Source organism: Parus major, chromosome 2 (genome assembly GCF_001522545.3).
Source record: "Parus major isolate Abel chromosome 2, Parus_major1.1, whole genome shotgun sequence".
In the NCBI taxonomy this organism is placed as follows: domain Eukaryota; kingdom Metazoa; phylum Chordata; class Aves; order Passeriformes; family Paridae; genus Parus; species Parus major.
Window position 1 is genome coordinate 3,470,787 of NC_031769.1, and position 19,106 is coordinate 3,489,892.

At 41.8% G+C, this 19,106-nt stretch overlaps 1 protein-coding gene across 3 annotated transcripts in view; it reads right to left on the reverse strand.

Annotated features, from left to right (window-relative positions):
* MINDY4 (MINDY lysine 48 deubiquitinase 4) overlaps nt 1-18,802 on the reverse strand; it is a 65,837-nt gene extending 47,035 nt beyond the window's left edge. The window contains exons 1-5 of one of the 3 annotated variants that reach the window (XM_015618457.3): nt 18,620-18,802; nt 16,970-17,089; nt 16,234-16,433; nt 13,392-13,650; nt 11,959-12,377 (exon numbers count right to left, since the gene is read on the reverse strand). In XM_015618457.3, coding sequence (XP_015473943.1) covers nt 11,959-12,377; nt 13,392-13,650; nt 16,234-16,433; nt 16,970-17,089; nt 18,620-18,658 — 1,037 coding nt within the window. In that variant the 5' untranslated portion in view covers nt 18,659-18,802. Of the gene's footprint in view, nt 1-11,958; nt 12,378-13,391; nt 13,651-16,233; nt 16,434-16,969; nt 17,090-18,595 lie in introns of all 3 variants that reach the window. The other 2 variants (XM_015618456.3, XM_015618458.3) reach the window with 2 other exon arrangements.
* Nucleotides 18,803-19,106: the final 304 nt, after the last annotated feature.

Here is a 19,106-nt window from a genome sequence, read left to right on the forward strand (position 1 = left end):
AGCCCTTTTTCAATGGAAGAAAGCTGCACTCCAGGAGTTCATCAGGAAAAGCAGCCAGGACAGTTTCAGTCCTGTTCCAGCACCAATCTCATTTCATTCGTGTGATATGACAGATCAGGTCATAAAATAAAATTTAAATCCCTGACAGGGATCAGGGTAAGATTTAAATTAGTCATTAAACTACTTTTAATATCCAAATAATAAAAGTGGGAATAGATCCTAGACTGGCTCCTTTAGCAGTGTATTACTTTAATCCACTAAGAGGGATCAGTTGTTCAACTCCTCTTGTGATTTAATTGTGTATTACACAATTAAAATGATTAAAAGGTTAAAATTCATATGAATAACTTCTAAAAAGACTAAGCATTTAAATTTGTCTGTGAAGTCAGAGCTGAAATAAAACATTAGATTTTTGGAGACTGGATGGGTTTTATTCTTCCTGTTGAAATCACACCAAAACGAATCCAGAATCAAGGAAAAGTTTTGAATAACTAAAAACACTAAAAATAGACTTTCTTTTTTCTCTTCCCCCCCCCCCCCCCCCCAAAAAAAAAAAAAAAGCAATACTGTATCATTGGCTTTTGCTTTGGAAAAAAGGTATTGCACTGACAATCCTTTCAAAAATAGTATGGAATACTTTCCTCAGCAACATTCTTTGTATGCACGATATTACAGCAATAACTGCTGTCATGTCACATACTTTCCATGAGCTTAATTTCCTTTCCAGAGCATGAAATAATAAAACCAGAACACAGAGGTATCACACTCAGGATTTGCCCAGTTTAAAGGCATTTTGGCAGCTTTCTCACAGATACTATTTGGTACTATAAGAACAGAAACACTTTTATTTTTGGCTATAAATAAGTTAAAGGACTGAAGCAATGAAATGTGGGTGGCCCCCATTCGGGACAGACAGAATGGAAATGAATCACCCACATTCTAGGAACTTCAGGTAAAAATAAATAGGAGGTCAGTGAAAATCAGAGGAGTGAGAGAAAATTTGTGTAGTGGCATAAGCAGCACTGAGCTCCCACTGAATATTACTGGATTTTTAATAGAGTTGATAGTGGTAAATTTTCCAAGACAGCCAGATCTCCCCTTGTTTCCTAACATGAATTTCTGTGTTTCCTAACATGAATTTCAGCTGAGATTGCCTTCCCATAGCTGCTTGCTACTGTTTTCCTCTCTCCTGGTTGAGGAAAGGGTCTTAATGACAATAAATTCACCAATAAAACACTTTTCAGCCAAGTCATGTCACTCAGGCATTACCAAAAACCACATTTCTGTTTTCTCTGATATTGCACACTATTCTCCCTTCTTTTCTAGTGTTTTTTTTCCCAGTCAATCCATTTCTAAGTAGTTTTGCAAGGCCAAGGCCAGGGCTTGGAGCAAGCAGGTCCAGTGGGAGGTGTCCCTGCCCATGGCAGGATGATCTTTAAGGGCTTTCCAACAAAACTGGTCTGGGATTCTGGGATTCTGACACAGTGCAGCACCACACTTTCCAGTTATAAATGAAAATACAGCCATCCATGGTATAATTCACATATAGCTCGGCTGGCACCAGTTTTTGTAGTGTTAATTCTCTCTGGAAAGTCTAAAAGATGTTGGTTCTACACCCATTCCAGGAAGAACCAAGCCTGGGATGCAAAATGTTCTGAATTCTCAAGGCTGAGGATTCCCGTCAAGCTGAGGAAAGCGCTGACATCCAAGATTAATGTTGGGTGTTTTCTGCTGAAGTGGGGTATTTTTGCAGGTGGAGGTTCCCCTCCTTGAGGGGAACTTGTGTTTCTCTAAAAAGCCAGGACATTTATTGCAATTTCCATTTCAGCAAAGGGCTGCTGTCCCAGGAAAATTTATTGTAGGTGTAAAACCATTTGGCTGGAACACTTAGGGAAGGGGGAAGTCATCCATCATGGCAGGAAAATGGGACAGGAAGAAAATATGTTTCATTCTGAACACACTATACAGTATTTTCTCTAAATATTTGAACATTCCTCTCTGCCCCCCGAGCACTGTAGGAAAATGATCTACAGAGAAGAGCTGAGTTCACAGAGGGGGAACCCCTTGGCACAATAATGGATGTGCATTTCACCACTTCCTATTTACACCAACACCCACAGGAGGTCAAATAAACAAAGGGGCTTAAAAGTTAAACATCAGTGGCTTTAAGGTGAATGTGGTGGTAAAACCCATTTTCATTGCCAGATTACAACAGCTTTTCCACTGGATGCAGAAGAGGCAGGCATATCCAATATTCTTGGAATAATGAGTAAAATCTGCACAGTAGGTTATTCAAATAATTAATTAAAATAATTAATTTTATTATCAATTTTATTAATTTTTAATAATAAAAATAATTTAAAAATAACCTCTACTGTTGTTTGCACAAGGGTAAAAAAGGCCATCCTGTGTGGTGCAGCTTGTCACTGCTTTGGGGCACAATTATAAAACCAGAATTATTACAAGCAATTGTAAAGATACAAAGGACATCATCACAACCAATGCCAGGCAGTATTTTTCTACAGGAAAAAGGTCAAGTCATGAGGATTTAATATAAATTCTATCATGCTGGCAAGTCTGGTTGACAAAGGTAACAGAGGCTCATAGATTTAATTTCCCCAAATTTCCTTTTTAGTGAAGACCTGCATCTGACTTGATCTGAACATTTGCAATGTGAAAGAATAACTGGTGAACAGGTGGCAGAGAGGAATCTGTGAACACTGACAGATATAAAACAGGTAAATGAGAAACTTGGCATTGAAAGGATCATTTCTAACAGAAGTGGCCACTCCTGACAGAGAGATTCCCCCACACATGAATCTGTGTTTGTCCTGCTGAATTTTACTAACTGTGACAATGTGAAATCTTTGTTGAGAAGGTTTGTATATAAAAAAATTAATTACTACAGCCACAGGTTGAGCTACAAGATGGTTTGGAGTGCCTGAGAAATTGGGCTCACCTGAACACAAAGCTCACCCATAGGCTATGAATGAATATTTATCTGCAGCTAGAAAATCAGAACTGTAATAAAAAGGGAGATGCTTTGTTTCTACTGTTCTCCACCAGAGATTTTGGAGTGTGACATCCTCCCACTGGAATTTCCAAGGATCCCACCAAGTACCACCTGTGTGAACTCAGCATTACGTTCAGCAACTCTAAACTGCTGTCAGCAAAATAAACAAGAATCGGTATTTTTTTTAAAAAAGGGATGAAATTCCATTAAATAAAAATGCACTGAACACACAAGACACTAAATAAAGCACAGAAAAGGGTTCCCAGATTTTGGCACTCCACCAATTCACATCAGTGGAGATGAACCCAACCCTTTGCTCTGTTCACCATCCATAAAAAACCCACTCTGTCTGGTTTGGGCCTTCAACCCTTAGGTCATTTAATTTTTAAGGATATGGAATATTTGTGTTCTTCCATTTCCTGTCAGAAACCTCAGATTTTTAACACTCCAAACCTCTGTAACCTGACAGGTATCAGCAATATAATCAGCAATCTTCCTGAAAACTCACATCAACTGTTAAACTGGGAGATAAAAGCTTACACTGTGGATGGGGTATTCTTCTGTCTCATCTTACTATAAAAAAAAAAGGTGAATTCAAAAAACAGGTTACTGGTGAGCCCACAGAGATTTTACCTCCTGGTAAAGCAATCTTAGGGGTAAATAGGGGTAAAAAAAAATTCCCTGTGCTACCTGCACACAACTGGTAAGTAATTCCAAGTAATTCCAGAGTCATGGAATAGTTTGAGCTGGAAGACACCTCAATGATCCTCTAATGCAAATTCTCAACTGACTGAGTGCATTTCAGAGGTAAACTCTCCAGATTTACCTCCTTTCCAAAAATAAAGAAATTATACAGAAGCCATTTGTCATTTCCAGTAATTGCAAAGTGCCTCTTCCTATGGAGTGCTGGAAAAATACTAAAAGGGCAAATGGCAGCCCCACAGATGTTACTCTGCTGCCATAAATCCATTGGCACCACACGAAAGTCACAATAGTTTATAACTTATTTTAGGCCCTTTTTTCCGGTCCAAGCATTATGTTATGAAAGGTGTTACGCAACTCCAGGCACTTGAAGGTTTTTCACTCCTGATTTGGCAACCACGATCGTTCTTTTCATCCATGGGCGAGTCAAATCCATATTCCCCACGGGTGAGCGCGTTTTGTTGGGCTGTGTGAGTCAAATCCAGTAAGGGACTGGGAGTTAGGGATCAGAACCCCTCCAGGTTTGGTTCCTCTCTCCAGGAAGGTGTGGCTGCAGTGTTCTCACAGTGTTTCCTCCCTCCAAACCCACTGCAGAGCACAGGGGGAAGCTGGAGATGATGCAGAGCGTGGCTGGAGGACAAGGCACAGATCCCAGACAAGGTGGAAGGAAATGTGCCAACGTAATTCACTCCTGGGCTGCTCCAGCACTGCTCTCACCGTGTTTCCTGCCTCCAAAACCACTCCAAAGCACTGAGGATGATGCAAAGGGTGGCTTGAAGGACAATGCAGAGATCCCAGACAAAGGTGGAAGGAAATGTGCCGATGTAATTCACTCCTGGGCTGCTCCAGCCCCGCGTTCCTTTCTGCTCTTTCCGCTGGAACTCTGACTCAACTCTTACTCTGAAGAAACACCACCCCAGCTCAAAGCATCCTCTTCCTCTCACAGTGGGAAAAATTGAATTGATTCCTCACTGCTCACACACACACTGAGAATCCTGGAATAACCTGGGGCTTTCTGGCTGCTTTTAAATGAGATCAAGTCCAAAACGACTCAGCCGTGGGAGCTCAGCCCTCATTCCACAGAATTGGTTGTCCAGGTGGTGAGGACTTTCAGGAATTGCTCAGCACCTCCCAGGATCAAAACTTTGTTACTCATCAAATTGCCAGGTATTATTTTAGACAGAGCAATCCCATCCCACACACCGATTTTGTGCGTAACACTGAAATATTGCAGCCCACCAGGCAAACAACACACAATATTCCTAGAAAACCAAAATGCACAGTAGGAAAGACTGAAGCCAAGCAAAAGTGCTGGGTAAATAATGTACATTACATAACTTTGCTGGAACTTTTTTTTCTTCCATCTGGAAACTCAATTTTATTTTAAAAAAAAGGTGTTAAAACTGGAACGTTAATTAGTATTCCTTATGAAATGAGACATTCAGATATTAATTCAGATTAATATTTTTAAGGATATGGAATATTTTTAAGGATATTAATTAACTAATTCAGATATTAACCTTCAACAGGCATTGAATTCTCCTGTTTCACTCTGCTGAGAAATTATCAGTGCAGTCCAGAAACCTCCTGGGTTTCTTGTGCTCTGCTTTGTTGCTTACACTGACTGAGGGAACACCAAATCCTGCTCAGAAAATCATGGCCAGCGTTCTCTGCCAATCTCCTCGTGCAGGTCAGCCCAGATTGTGGCTGGGGATGATGCAGGATAAAAAGATAGGATGAAAATCTTTCCAGTTTTAGGCACTCAACCATCTCTAGTTGACAGGTATTGGCTCAGTCATCACATGGAAAATAATCTTTTTTTATTCCTGTTAATAACTGAGAGCATGAACATCAATCCTTTAAGGACTACAATACTTAGAAAATAATATTTTGAAGGTGTTATGGTCTTTATAATATTTATACAGTAATATTTTGAAAGTGTCAGATATCTAAAAGAATAAAAACCCAAACTAAACAACCTTGAATATATTTTTAAAGGATTTAAGGGATTTCTTTAAAGATCTGTATTTTTTTCCTCTAGGATTTCTGATTTCTATAAAGAAGTTTTCAGGGCCTATTTCTTTAGAACACATGAAAGACAAAAAAGCAGAATTTTCACTAACACAATGGGTTCACCTGTACTGTGATTTTATAACAATGAGGACCAGGCCAGGAGCAGAAGGTGGCAGTTCTTGCCCTGTTATCTGAGAGTCAGTGTGACAATGCTAGAGACATCCCCAAATACATGGAGGAAACATAAAACTGATCAGTAAAACCTAATAGAGAAACAACAGCAAAAGTTCAGAGCAGGAAAGATAAAAATATTTAGCAGTTAGTACAAGCTTCAGACAAAAAATGCCTAAAGGCAAAATATTTAGAGTATTTTAAAAAAAGTGAGTATGTAGCAAGGAACAGAAACACCAGTCAAAAAATCAACTTCAGCTATGGGTAACAGGGTAAAACACAGCAAATGGAAGGTGAATACAGCAAAAAAACTCCTTATAATAAGCACTGCCAGAAAGTGGAATGTATTACCAGGGGAGACGTGTCACCTGAGTCATTTAAGAATGGACCAGACGAAACCTGGAAAAAGTATCACAGCAAATATAAATATATATAGCAGTGATTAATCTGCCATAAAAAGAAATGACCCTAAAAGTTCTTTTCCATCCGTAATTTCTAGGATTCTATGAAATATGAGTCATGCTCCACTTGGTGACTATGGCAATTCCCTAACCCAACCCTATGTGTGTTAGGATGCAGGGCACTGCTAGAAAAAGGCTTCTTACCAAACAATGAGGGATATTTTGGGAATGGGAAGCACTAAACAGTGGTGAACTCAGCAGAGAGACCATGGCAGGAGCAGAAACTCTGGCTCTGAGCTCACTGAGCACACATCATTTCCTAGTGGAGATGATGCCTGGAACAGAGGCTAGAAAGGGTTAAAGGAATAAAATGGGAATTTATTAAAAGGCCTTTAAAGGATGCACCTTGGGCAGTACAAGAGCCCAGCTGTGGCTCCACCCAGGATGGACACCTGGTCTCAAGTTTTCACACTTCTGTAAGTTTGGTCTGTTCCCATGTTGGGGATAATTGTCCAATTCCAGCTGCAGGTGATGCAGTCCCATCCTCCCACATTGCTCTCCTCAACTTGCAGCTGTTTGTACTTTTTGGGCCTGAAGCTGCAGCGGTGTCCTTGGTTCTGGGACTGGAAAAGGATTGTTGTGTCTGACAGCTGTGAGGAGAACTTGCTCACACTTCATGTGCAGAGCTATATACCAATGCAGTATATGCAGAAACTGGAAAATATGAAATCTAAACCTTAAGGCACCATTCCCCAGCCGAAGTGCATGGGAGAGGCTCAGCTTTGGGTTGGAAAAGGCACTTTAATTCAATTTCCCCAGCCATAAAGCAGTCCCTGGTGCCTGGAGCACCCCTCTGCACTGGCAGAATGCTGCAGGAGAGCAGCACAGCTGGCCAGGCACAGACACTTCAGGACATTGCTCACAACACAAGGATGAGTGCAGAATCAATCATCCTCCCTGCTCTGGAACTGTACACACATTTCTGGACAACAGGATTCACTGCTGCATCCCTCTGCTCGTTAATGGCAGCAGAAGTTTTGGTTCTGGCATCACTGTACTCCCAATTCTTTGTGCCTTTTTGATTCTCAGCCATTCCCTTGGAGTTCCTAGGAAATATCCTTAACTTCAGGTCCTGATTGCAAAGTCCTTTTGTTCCCTTGGTCAAGTTTTACCCTTTTTTTTTCTGATTTCAGTGCTCCGATTCTGGTTTTATGCTGTTTTTCTTGGAACTGGAGGAGGGAAGTTGGTTTGCTTTATATGTGAAACCCAGAATTTCAAGCATCACATGCTCTTCTTCATAACTCCCAGAAGAGAAATGGAGCTGTACAGACCAAATCTGCCCATTTAACTCAGCCAAAGGTGGTTTCACCCCACTGCAGAACTGCCAGCTCAGATTTACTCACCCAAAATTTATTTATTCAGCTGACAACAGGAGGCTTTGCACAGCACCACCACACTTTGCACTGATAGACTTAATGGCAAAATAGGAAAACATTTCAGGGGCTACAGGAGCAACAACTGCAGCAGGTCTCTGTAGTCAAGATGAAAGAACTGTTTCTCAACTGTTCTGAAGTGGGTTTTTCTTGCCTTTCCCCAGTTCTGTTCCCTCAAGCTGTGAAATGGGGAAATCTTGACCTTCTAACCCCATGCAACCTTCCCCAAAAAAAGTCATTATTCATCACAGCTTTTTTCTGGAAAAGCAACAGAAAGTCTTTAATGCAAGGACAGTCACCAACTTTGACACCCATTTATTTTTTTTAAAATTTCTAAAGATCGTGAATTCCATTCCACTCATTTTTTATTCCCTGTGCTGAGGTTAATATAAATATTCCCTCCATTATGGATTCAGCACCAAAGGGAATCACAGGATGGTTTAGAGCTCACCTGGCCCAACCCCACCTCAAGACATTAAAGGAAGGAGAGAGCTTTCCCTTGCTGCCATTCAAGGCTCTACCCAGGATAAAAGACTCAGGAAAATCTTTATTAATTTGCACCCTGAGACCTGAGGATGTTCCCTCAATATCACCTCTCCCAAGTTCCTATGAATCTTAAGAAACCACAGAAATGGCAATTTTTAGGTGAAACATTGCATCAGTCACTTGGACTGATTTTTAAATTTTTTTTAAATTTATACTTTTAAATTGAGGTTTTTATCCCCTTCAAAATCTCTTTAAAAAAAAAAAAAAGTAGTGAATAATCTAAGTAAATAAATAATAATAAAATTATAAAATAAAATAATAATAAAGTAATAATTTTACTTCCTGAGAGGAACAGGGAATCAACTAAAAAAAGGGGAATACTCCTTGGAAGATGAACAATAAACAACAGCATCAAAATGACCTGAAAGGGGTTTCAAATTTGCCACTGAAGTGGCACTGAAACATAAATGTCATTTTTAATTTGTTAGTTAAATAGAATTGCTGTGAAGGAACATGGAGGACCTACTGACATATTTCTGTATAAATGCTTCTACAACATCACTGCATCCCAACACTAAAATCTTGGCTCCAAATAAAATGGAGATTCCCTTTTTCCAAGGAATCACATGGAAAAGACAAGGGGCCATGGGTACAAATTACAAATTACATTCCAACTGGACACAAGAGGAAAATTCTTCAAGAGAACAATCAGCCATTGGAACAATCCCCCAGGGAAAAGTGTTAAATTCCCAAAGCCTGTGAAATTTTAAGATCTGGCTGGAGGGGGCTGGGTCACCTTGCCTAGACTGTGCTTTTGCCAAGGAAGGTTGGACCAGGTGATCCTTGAGGTCCCTTCCAACCTGGTCTTGTGGGATTGTGTGAATTGAGAAATTAAACTGGCTGCTGTCTGCTTACAGGTGAGGATAAATGAAGATTTGCTGCCACCTATATATTGCTTTTCTCATGGATTAATTTAAAAAAACATAAAAATCTAAAGAAAACCCCACCTGTAGAATCTGGGTAGGCATCCAAACTCTACAGCATGTTATTTCTTTATGAAATAACCCTTCATGACTTGGCAAGAAATACAATCATGACAATAAACAACCATCACTGGCCCTTTTAATTTCTTTCATTAAAAGGTGTGAGTCAAAATGCTGTGCATCTGCCTTTCCCTAGGATGTTTTGATGGCCAGATATTCTTTTAAGGCTTGGCAGTAGTTTTACTTCCAATTTTTTCTCATATGTTTGCAGAGGATGCCTTCAGCTTGCAGGCTGTTACAGCACTTTTGACATGGGAGAAAAGAGAATCAAAAAGTAAATGGAAGGAAAAATAAGGTTTATCTTTAGTATTCCATGGGAAACAAAACCAGAATTTCAGATGCTGTGAATGAACCAGCTGTGGTTAATCCTATAGAGGTTTTCAGCCCACTCATCTAAATACTGAGATTAGCATTTATATCATATATATATAATATATATTATTATTAATTTAATAAATATAATAGTTATTCAAATATTAAATTAATATTTATATATTAGCATTCTGGAAGAGGATCCAGACAAATATCCACTCCCACATTGTAACTTTTCATTCTTTAAAATGCTCAATCACTTTGGCCAAAACCCACAGGGCTCCCAAACACTGCAGGAAAGGGAAGGTTGAAGGGAAATAAAAGCCTTGCAAGAGCCAACCCTTATACTGTGGGTGTTTATTTGGAGTCTCTGTTCCTCCCATTGAACTCCAGGAGTCTCAGCACCCTGCTGGATTCTGGGGGCGCTTCCAGGAGCTCAGAGCTCAGCAGGGATTCAAAAACTCTGCTGGCTCCAGCTCACACTGCCCGGCAGGAACGATCCCTGCTCCTCTGGAAACGGGCTCTGCTTAGGAAAGGGCTCCCTCTCCTGCTCCTGCTGAGACCAAAGCAGCTCCTGAGGGAAGGGAATTGTTCCAATCCCTCCCTGCAGGGATGGAGCAGACAGGATGGCAGCACACTGCACAGGATGTGCTGTGCCCTGGGTCACCCCCTCCAGCCCAGCTCCTCCAAAGGCTGGGAAGTGTCAGCGTGCCCAAACACATCTGAGTGAACCACAGAATTACAGAGTTCTTAGGTTGGAGAAGACTTCTAGGATCAGAAAGTCCAACCATTACCCCAGCACTGTCAAATTTATCACTAAAACCCTGTCCCCAAGTGTCACATCCACATGTCTTTTAAACACCTGCAGGGATGGTGACTCCACCACCTCCTCAGACAGCCTGTTCCAATGCTGAACAACCCTTTCATGAAGAAAGGTTTCCATATCTGCCACTACCCTAAAGTAAATATTCTCAAGTTTTATGGTCTTCTAGGTGAAGAAACGTTTCCTACTATCCAATCCAAACCTCCCTTGGTGCAACTCGAGGCAGCTTCCTCTTGACCTACTGCTTGTTCCCTGGGAGCAGAGCTCAACCCCCATCTGGCTGTCCCCTCCTGGCAGGGAGTTGTGCAGAGCCAGAAGATCCCCCCTGAGCCTCCTTTCTGCCAGGCTGAGCCCCTTTCCCAGCTCCCTCAGCTGCTCCTGCTGCTCCAGACCCTTCCTCAGCTCTGTTCCCTTCCCTGGACTCTCTCCAGCCCCTCAATGTCTTTCTTGTCACCAAGTGCCCAAAAGTGACTCCAGGATTTGAGTGCTGTGAGTACAGGGGACAATCCCTGCCCTGGTCCTGCTGCCACACCATTGCTGACCCAGGCCAGGCCCTCTGGCCACACCTGGCTCATGTTCAGACACCGTCACCAGCACCCCCAGGTCCCTTCCCACCAAACACTTCCCAATCCTGGAGTTCTGGCTGGGATTGTTGTGCCCCCGTTATGGCAGCACCCAGCCATTAACAAGTCAGGTTTGTATCTGACTTTTTACTGGGTTTTTCTTTGCAACAGGGAATTCCATCCAGTCCACCATGACCTCTGTATATTTGACACTCAACATCCCCAGCTTTGCTGGGGGGCTGCCAAAGGCCACTGAAGCTCTCTTCTCTACCTCAATTAATGCTGAGTGGGAGGGGAAAAATCATCCTGAGAGAGGAAAGGATGAAGTGATAGGGATGATCCTTACAGGCTCAGTCAAGCTGTATGAAAACAGAGTTTTAAGAGTTTAGACTGTGGTACTTTGGCCTGTTACACATTAATCTTTTACAAATTCAACAAGCCAATGCACTGTGGAATGCTGGCAGCTCTTTTCAGTTAATTTTTGGTTCCAGATAGGAAGCAAGTGCCACTCCTGGCCAATCTGCAGCTCCAGCAAATCCCCAGTTTGATAATTCCCACAGCCCCTAACTTAAAAATGTGGAGACACCTAATGTATCATTTCTTCCTTCTCAAAAGGGTCTCCACATACAGTATCTCAATACAAAATTAAACTGGAAAACAAAATTCCAATAATAATTTTAAGAAATTATTATTGGAATTAATTAAGTTAATTATTGGAATTAATTAAGTTAATTATAATTGGAATAATTAAGTTGCACTTTTAGTGTATAAATAAAAAAATGGCATGCTTCCTGCTCTTAAATTTTACACAAAAAAAAAATAAAAAAATAAAAAATTAATTAAAAAAAATATCAATTAAGAACATGAGAGAGAAAAGCCAAAATATATATATTTGGGGCTCTCAGAGGGAGACACTTCTAAAACTTTTATATCATGAAACAGTGCAGAACAATAATAAAAACTCTGTTTTAGCACAACACTCCCAGAAATACTCTCACCTGTGGCCTGACAACCGACTCTCATTTTTCCTGAGGGATCTTTCCTTCTTTTCTCTCCCAGCCCCTGAATGCCTGTGAGGGGCACTCACTTTAAGGCTTTTTTCACTGCTGTCTGCACCAGAGCTTGGAAGAGTTTTTCTTTCTTCTGTCTTGGCCCTCTCTCTCTCAGACAGCAGCTTGGACAAAAATTCATCTGGATCTTTGGGGCTGCTCCTTGGTTTTTCAGAGGCAGAAGTGGTGAGTGAGCTCAGCAGAGCCTTGGATGCCAATTCCACGTTGGGTTTTGCTGGAGATGCTTTTCCTTCCTGCGAATCAGGGCTTGGGACACTCAGCTCCTGCTCCTCCTGCTCTTCCCCCCTGGGCTGGGCTGTGCTGCTGAAGCTCGTGGATCGTTTGGCAAGCCTCCTCTTTTGGGCATCCTGGAAATAAGAGCCATGAAAGTCACAGATTATAATTTTACCACCTTTAAATAAGCACAAAAAGCAAAGGAAAGCTCCAGCATCGACTTCTGAGCTCACCTATTTGTTTATTTTTAGAAGTCAGCTTACAGAGTAAATAAGGTTTTTTAAAAAATCAGTAATAAAATAAGACAAACACTTCCACTTAAAATTTAACCAGTATTAAAGATTCTTCCTACCATAAAAACATGTTTTCACCAAGAACAACAACAAATTACCTCCTAAGAGGTTAATTTTGGGATGGTATCCAGCTCAGGAAATCAAGATATGTAAGATATTTTACTGGTATCTACCACTATAGGTGTCTAGTCTTCACTTTGAAATCAGAGATATTTATAAATATCCATCTAATTCACTGAATTTCCATATGCTCTTCAGTACTACCTAAATGTCATAGCTAAATATTTTAATTTCTTATCATCACAAGTTTAATTTTACATTGGGAAAGTCCCTGTCTTTATATAAAAGAAGAATAAAGGAAAAAAAAAAAGGCAAGAAATTTTAAACTGTGTATTGCAAGCACTTCTTGATGGAATATGGTCTGATTTGATCAATTCAGTATTTCAAACTGAAGGCAATTTTCAGTTCCAAACTCCTACTGATTAAATGCAGGGTCTTGGAAATAACAGATTAAAACAGATACTGTGAAGGTAAAAAAGCAATTTTCATAAGAAAATGGAAAACCAAATCTGTCAAGAGGTTTCAAGAATGGGAGATATTTCTAAAGGAATTCAGTGACCTGAGATCACAGACATGCAGGGGGTGGTGGCCTGCAGTGGCTGTATCTGAAATTCTGAATGAAGCAGAACAATTTCCCTAACTCACCACTTCTTTTCAGCCTGCAGATTTAATGGATTTAATGGATTGAACATGCAGAAGCCGTTTGAACATTATTTGCAAGTGATTTTTATCCCAGCAGGTTGGATATAAAATCCATGGGCAAGCCAAATATTTAGTACAGTGTAAGGGAATCACCTCTGGTGGACTTGCTACAGGTCCAGCCATCATTCCTCTGGCCACCAGACCAGCCCTGGGCCTTGACTTCTCCTTCCCTGTGGATTTCAGCTCCTCAGGAATGGCAGCTGCTTTTAAATCCTCTCGACTGTCTTTTAACTTCTTGTCCCAAGCACAGGGTTGTCCTGTGCTGTGGGTTGTCCCTGTGTGGGGTTTTTCACTTCTGTGCTGATGTTTCCTGTGTGGAGGGATTTTATCCAGTGGATTCTCAATATCATACCTGGAGGGAAGAAAGAGGAAAAGCTTGAAACAGCAAAGTAATGCCCAAGTAAATTTTAAAAACCAGCTAATTAAAGGTCTGCTGTCAAATTTAAGTTACATTCTCAAAATGGTAATCAAATGCAGTCACTTTTCACCTGAACATCTGGATGTAGGACTTTAGAACTTAATTTCAGTATCATTATTATGTGACTAAATTGGTTATAACATGGGTAACACAATCCCATACTCACTTATTTTGATGCAAAAAGGGATCAAACTGAAAGAGAGGAGATTTACATTAGATATTGGGAAGAAATCCTTCCCTGGGAGGGTGGGGAGGCCCTGGCACAGGATTCCAGAGAAGCTGTGGCTGCCCCTGGATCCCTGGGAGTGTCCAAGGCCAGGCTGGACAGGGCTTGGAGCAACCTGGGATAGTGGAAGATGTCCCTGCCATGGCAGGGGGCTGGAATGAGATGATCTTTAGCTCCCTTACAGCCCAACCCATTCTGTGATTGTGTGATTGAATATCATAGTAGAAAGTCTCGTTTATATTAATAATACAACAATATCAGACAGGTCCCAAGCTACAACCAGCAGTTCCCTCTCCATCTGTTTGAAAATTTGTTAATACTTTTGCTCACATCCTCTGTTCTCCTGTAACTTAGACTGACTCTACTGACCCTTCTCACTTTGTTTGAACACTGATTTTAGTCCAAAAACAAAAGCAATTTTGTGATAGAAATTATTTTACTGAGTAGCCCCCAGTTCTGTGTCTGTTTATAAATTTATGTTCTGTGTAACTCAAAAATACCTTCCTTAAAACAAGAAAACAAGTCCCTGAACTTGTTTTTCACGCTGGGATGTTTTCCTCCATCCCGGTTCACTGTAGAGCAACTCCACAAGTTGAAACACCTTGCACCACAAAAATGTCCTTTAATTTATCCCACTTTTCCAGGCGTGTGTCTCGTGTGGCGAGGACACACTGCAAACTGAAGGGAGCCTGATCTGCCTCTGGAATCATCAGGAACAGTAAGGACTGCTGTTCCCAGCTCCTCAAAACCCCTCACTGCCAAGGGGTGCTGCCTCAGTGTTCTGACACTTACAGACACCCACACCAGCCTCCAAGAGCAAAGGAGACTCATTAAGGCAGAACCAGAGCAGAGTCCTGTCTGATTAAACTCTCCACCCCTGAAAGCATCATTAGAAGTTACACAGGTAGCTGGAATTAAAACTGATTTCAGGCACTGGCTGGCTGATCTTGGCAAGCCCTGGTTTGACCTTGTCCAAAGGGGAGGGTTAGTGTCACCCTGAGAACTCAGCTTTCTGAGCTTGCTGACACAGTTTACCCAGGACAGAAACTGTAAATATAGAGATGTGTACATTCTTTCTGATACAAGTCTTCTGATGGACATCTCTTACAGCCAGTGTGGTTGGGAAGGTGTTATCCTGACCATCCAACCCCTGGCTGTGGTCAGAAACCTACAAATCCTGGGAGAAGAAATAAAGCTCTCTTCCTTTCAGCACACCTCGAGCTGTGTTTGTGTGATCTGTTCATCTCCAGCAGCAACAGGTCAGGGGGGTATGGAGAAGAAATTGTTCCCTGTGAGGGTGGTGAGGCCCTGAGTGGCACAGGCTGCCCAGAGCAGCTGTGGCTGCCCCTGGATCCCTGGAAATGTTCAAGGCCAGGTTGGATGGAGCTTGGAGAATCCTGGGATAGAGGAATGAGGTGATCTTTAAGGTCCCTTCCAACGTTAACACTGCAGGGTGCTGCTGTGCCCTCCCAGAGGGCATTCAGTGCCATGAATCCATGAAAGGGAAAGAAAAAGGGATTAAAAAAACAGAGGAAGAAAAGAAAAAATGCCTTTGCACTGCCTCCTGTTCAGGTGCTGCTTCTGAGCTCAACTTAAAACATCTTGGCTTTCTTCCCCTATAAGAAATGACTTCATGGGGTTTTTTTTCATGCACTGATGCTCAGACTTGGCTGCTTTGAGCATGTTGCATTTAGGATGAAGAACAAAACCTGATTAATTCCCTGAGTGTGGAGGCTGGGAAGCTGAATTAGACGTCTGTGCCCATTTTAAAAGCTTTCTATGGAAGTACAGGGCTGTTAATCCTCTTTGAGGCACCAATAAAAAAAAATCAACTTGGTTATACACTATTTTCAGGTATTCTGCAAGGTGTGAACCTACACTCTTTGTAACAACACTGAATTTAAGACAGTAAAACTTGCTTTTGCCTATGAAAGGCATGAATATACCTGTAGTTTGAGCATAGGTGGTTTGTTTCACATCCAAACCTGCTTCAATGTAAGTATTTCCAATGTAAAAGGCATGAAATCTCCTATTTTGATTTGCTTCAGTGACTGAAACCTGCAATTGAGGTTATCAGTCTTCATAACTAGCAGGGAACATAAAAGATCATTTTTGCAGGGTGGCTTGCACAGGAGATTTTAATAATCTGGAAAGCTGAGCTTTGTGTTATGAGGGTAACTAATAAAGTCAAAGAGCTCAAGATAAAAGTGATAAAACATTTAACACTATTTCCCTCCATTAAGAAAAAATAAGTGAAAACACAGGGCAAAGAGAAATAAATCAGCCTGTACCTGGAGGCCTGAGTTTTGCTTTCATCCAGAGCAGTGGCATTCCCATGGTCCTCATCCAGGTCGGGTGGGTGGGATGCTGAGCTCTTCCCCTGAGGAGCTGACAGAGCAGAGCTGGAAGCAGCACTCCTGGAAGTGCCACGGTGCTCCAGGAAATAATTAGTAATAATTTCCAGCAGTGTTTTCAGTGGGTTCTCCTTTGCCTGGCCAAAAAGAGAAACAGAGCTCTTGGTGACTGTTGAAATGCTGTGTTGGTCTGGCTGTAGGGCATTATTCTTACACTGTACAGCAGCTGGACATTTTAACATTTTCCTGGAGTTACCTGTGGGTGCATCCCAGGAGTGACTGTAGAATTCATGCAGGGAACTGGAAGATGGCAGCTAGAGAATGTCAAAGAGCTCCAAGGAAGCACAACACAAAAAGGGAACCTGTCACGGTCATTTCTGACTCTCATTTTAGCTAAATATTATAAATATTTAGCTAAATATTTCCACAGTGGAAACTGTGCTAGAATGCACCTTTTTCTACACTGGGAGAGGATTTTTGAAGTGGCATTTGTAGCCTTACATGAAGATAGCAAAAGCACTGTGGTGCCTTAAGTCATGAGTGAACCGTTTATGTTGCATTTCCAAGGATAATAAACACCAGAAGCGCAATTTTCATCTGCTGCAAATAAAGCTGCAAATGGAAATGGGCATGCAAGGAATCTTCCACATTGTGCCTGCATGAATTCCCTCACCTTGTTCTGTTTGTACAAGGAGTGCAGGTGCAGGACATTCCGCAGCTCACTCCTGTTATTGATGCTGAGCTCAGAGCGGGGAAGCTCCCGGTCCATGGTGGTGATGGTTTTCTTCAAACCCTGGGAAGGAAAAGTGTCAGATCCTGCTTTTTCTCTCAGTTTCATTGTGTGTGAGGTGAAATCTGTGGATGGCAGCAGTTTGTAAGCAGGTGACCCCCAGAACTGTGTGCTGTAATGGTAGTCCTGAATTACAGCAGCCCATGGATGTGGAAATAATTAAGGGTGGCTACGTGAGATGGGAATTGCTGGACAGAGAAAAACAAAAACCTCTGCAGGTGACTTCAGCTGCTGAACAGCCTCCTAAGACTGATGGGTCTGCATAAAAGGCCCTGAGCTGAAGTCATTCCAGCCAGCCTCAGGCTGGAAATCATTCAGATCTCCACAGCATCAGCTGGTTTGGGGTCTTCAAACTCTGACTTTCAGTCTGTGCTCAGCACCCACGGGCACCTCAGAGACAAAATCTGAGGGCATCACTTTCTGGGGGAGAAACTGATTTACTGTGAGCTGGATCCCAGACTCATTTAAGTGGTACAACACAAGGCTGCTATTTGGGGAGAGAAAGCCCTGATTCCTTCTGTGGAAAGTTATTGTCACAACAAAGGATTTATTTTTCTGCTGACAGTGTCTGGCTCAGATTTATGAAATTAAGGGCAAGTTGTGGTAAATAAAGGATCATTATCCCTGCAGGCTCTGATGTGTATGAAAGATCTGGGGGAAGCAGAAGCACAAAGGATTATCAGCGCCCCTTTCTTTTGAAAATGTGAATTTGGAGACTGGATGTAAAACATGAGGCTGAGGTTTGTGTAACAATTAATGAGACAGCAGCTGTTTATTTTCTGATATAAGACAACTTGTTCCTGACCCAGGGGGTCCCAAATCAGCACTATTTCCTAAGGATTGAACATAATACAAAATAATAGGGGCTCCTACATGGAAATGTCAAGGTGGCTTCCAGTCTGCTCAATCCCACACTCTCTGAATCCCCTGTGTAATCCAAAATTCGCTTTATAGTATTAAATTTGTGACAGGTACAATAACTTCTTTCCTCCCCTTATCTTAATTCTCTTCTCCCCCCACCAAAAAATGGGGTTTCTGCTGAGTTATTGCTGAAGACTGGGGGAGGAGGAATGCATGTTATCAGTTTCTCTGAAACTGTTGCATTTTACCTTCATAAAAATAAAAAATTAAAAAATTAGGCTTTGTATGTCCCTGGCAACAGAAGGACAATAGCAAAACAGGCAATTCATGGAGGAAAAAAAAAGAAAAAAATTAATAAAAAAACCAAAAACAAAACTGCAGACAACAGGAAACCAAACTGAAAGCGCGTTTCTTGATTTAATTCCCAGTCTCGCAGGCTGTGTGGGTAAGGATGGGTTTCTCCTGAGCAGGAGGAGGAAGCAGCTCGATGGCCCGGAATAAAAGGGCACTGTGGGAGATGTAGTGCAGCTGCTCACCCTGGAAACCCCCAGCCTTCACATCCAGCTGATCTGGGGCTGGATAAATCCCCCAGCATCCCGCAATGTCCCCAGGGCCACCCCCACCGGGTGAAAACGCACCCAAGTTTACCTTTCTACTGAGAAACTCTCTCACCAGTGAAGCGGCCACTTCTTCCACGAAGGCGTTGTCCATGTTTTAGGCGCAGAAAGGCGGGTTTTGGGGGCGGGGGTGCTGCTGAGGCCTTGTCCCGGAGGCATCGCCGCTGCCCGCGGGGGCTCAGCGGGACCGGGCCCGCGGGGGCCGCGCCGGGGCTGCCGCGGCATCGGAAGCGGCGACTGCTCCTCCCCCTGGGAGGGACGGACGGAGGAACCGGACGGAGATTTGGGATGGAGGGAAGTTGTAGGGAAGGGAAGGAAAAAAAATAAAACGCAAAACAAAATCAAAAAAAAAAAAACCTAAACCCAAAAAAAACCCCCCCCAAAAAAAAGCAACAAAAAAACCAAAATACAAAAAAAAAAAACCCCAACCAAATAAAAAAAAAATCGAAAAAAACTCCACAAAACTTAAAAATAATTGAAAAAAATATTAATATTATATTATATTATATTATATTATATTATATTATATTATATTATTATAT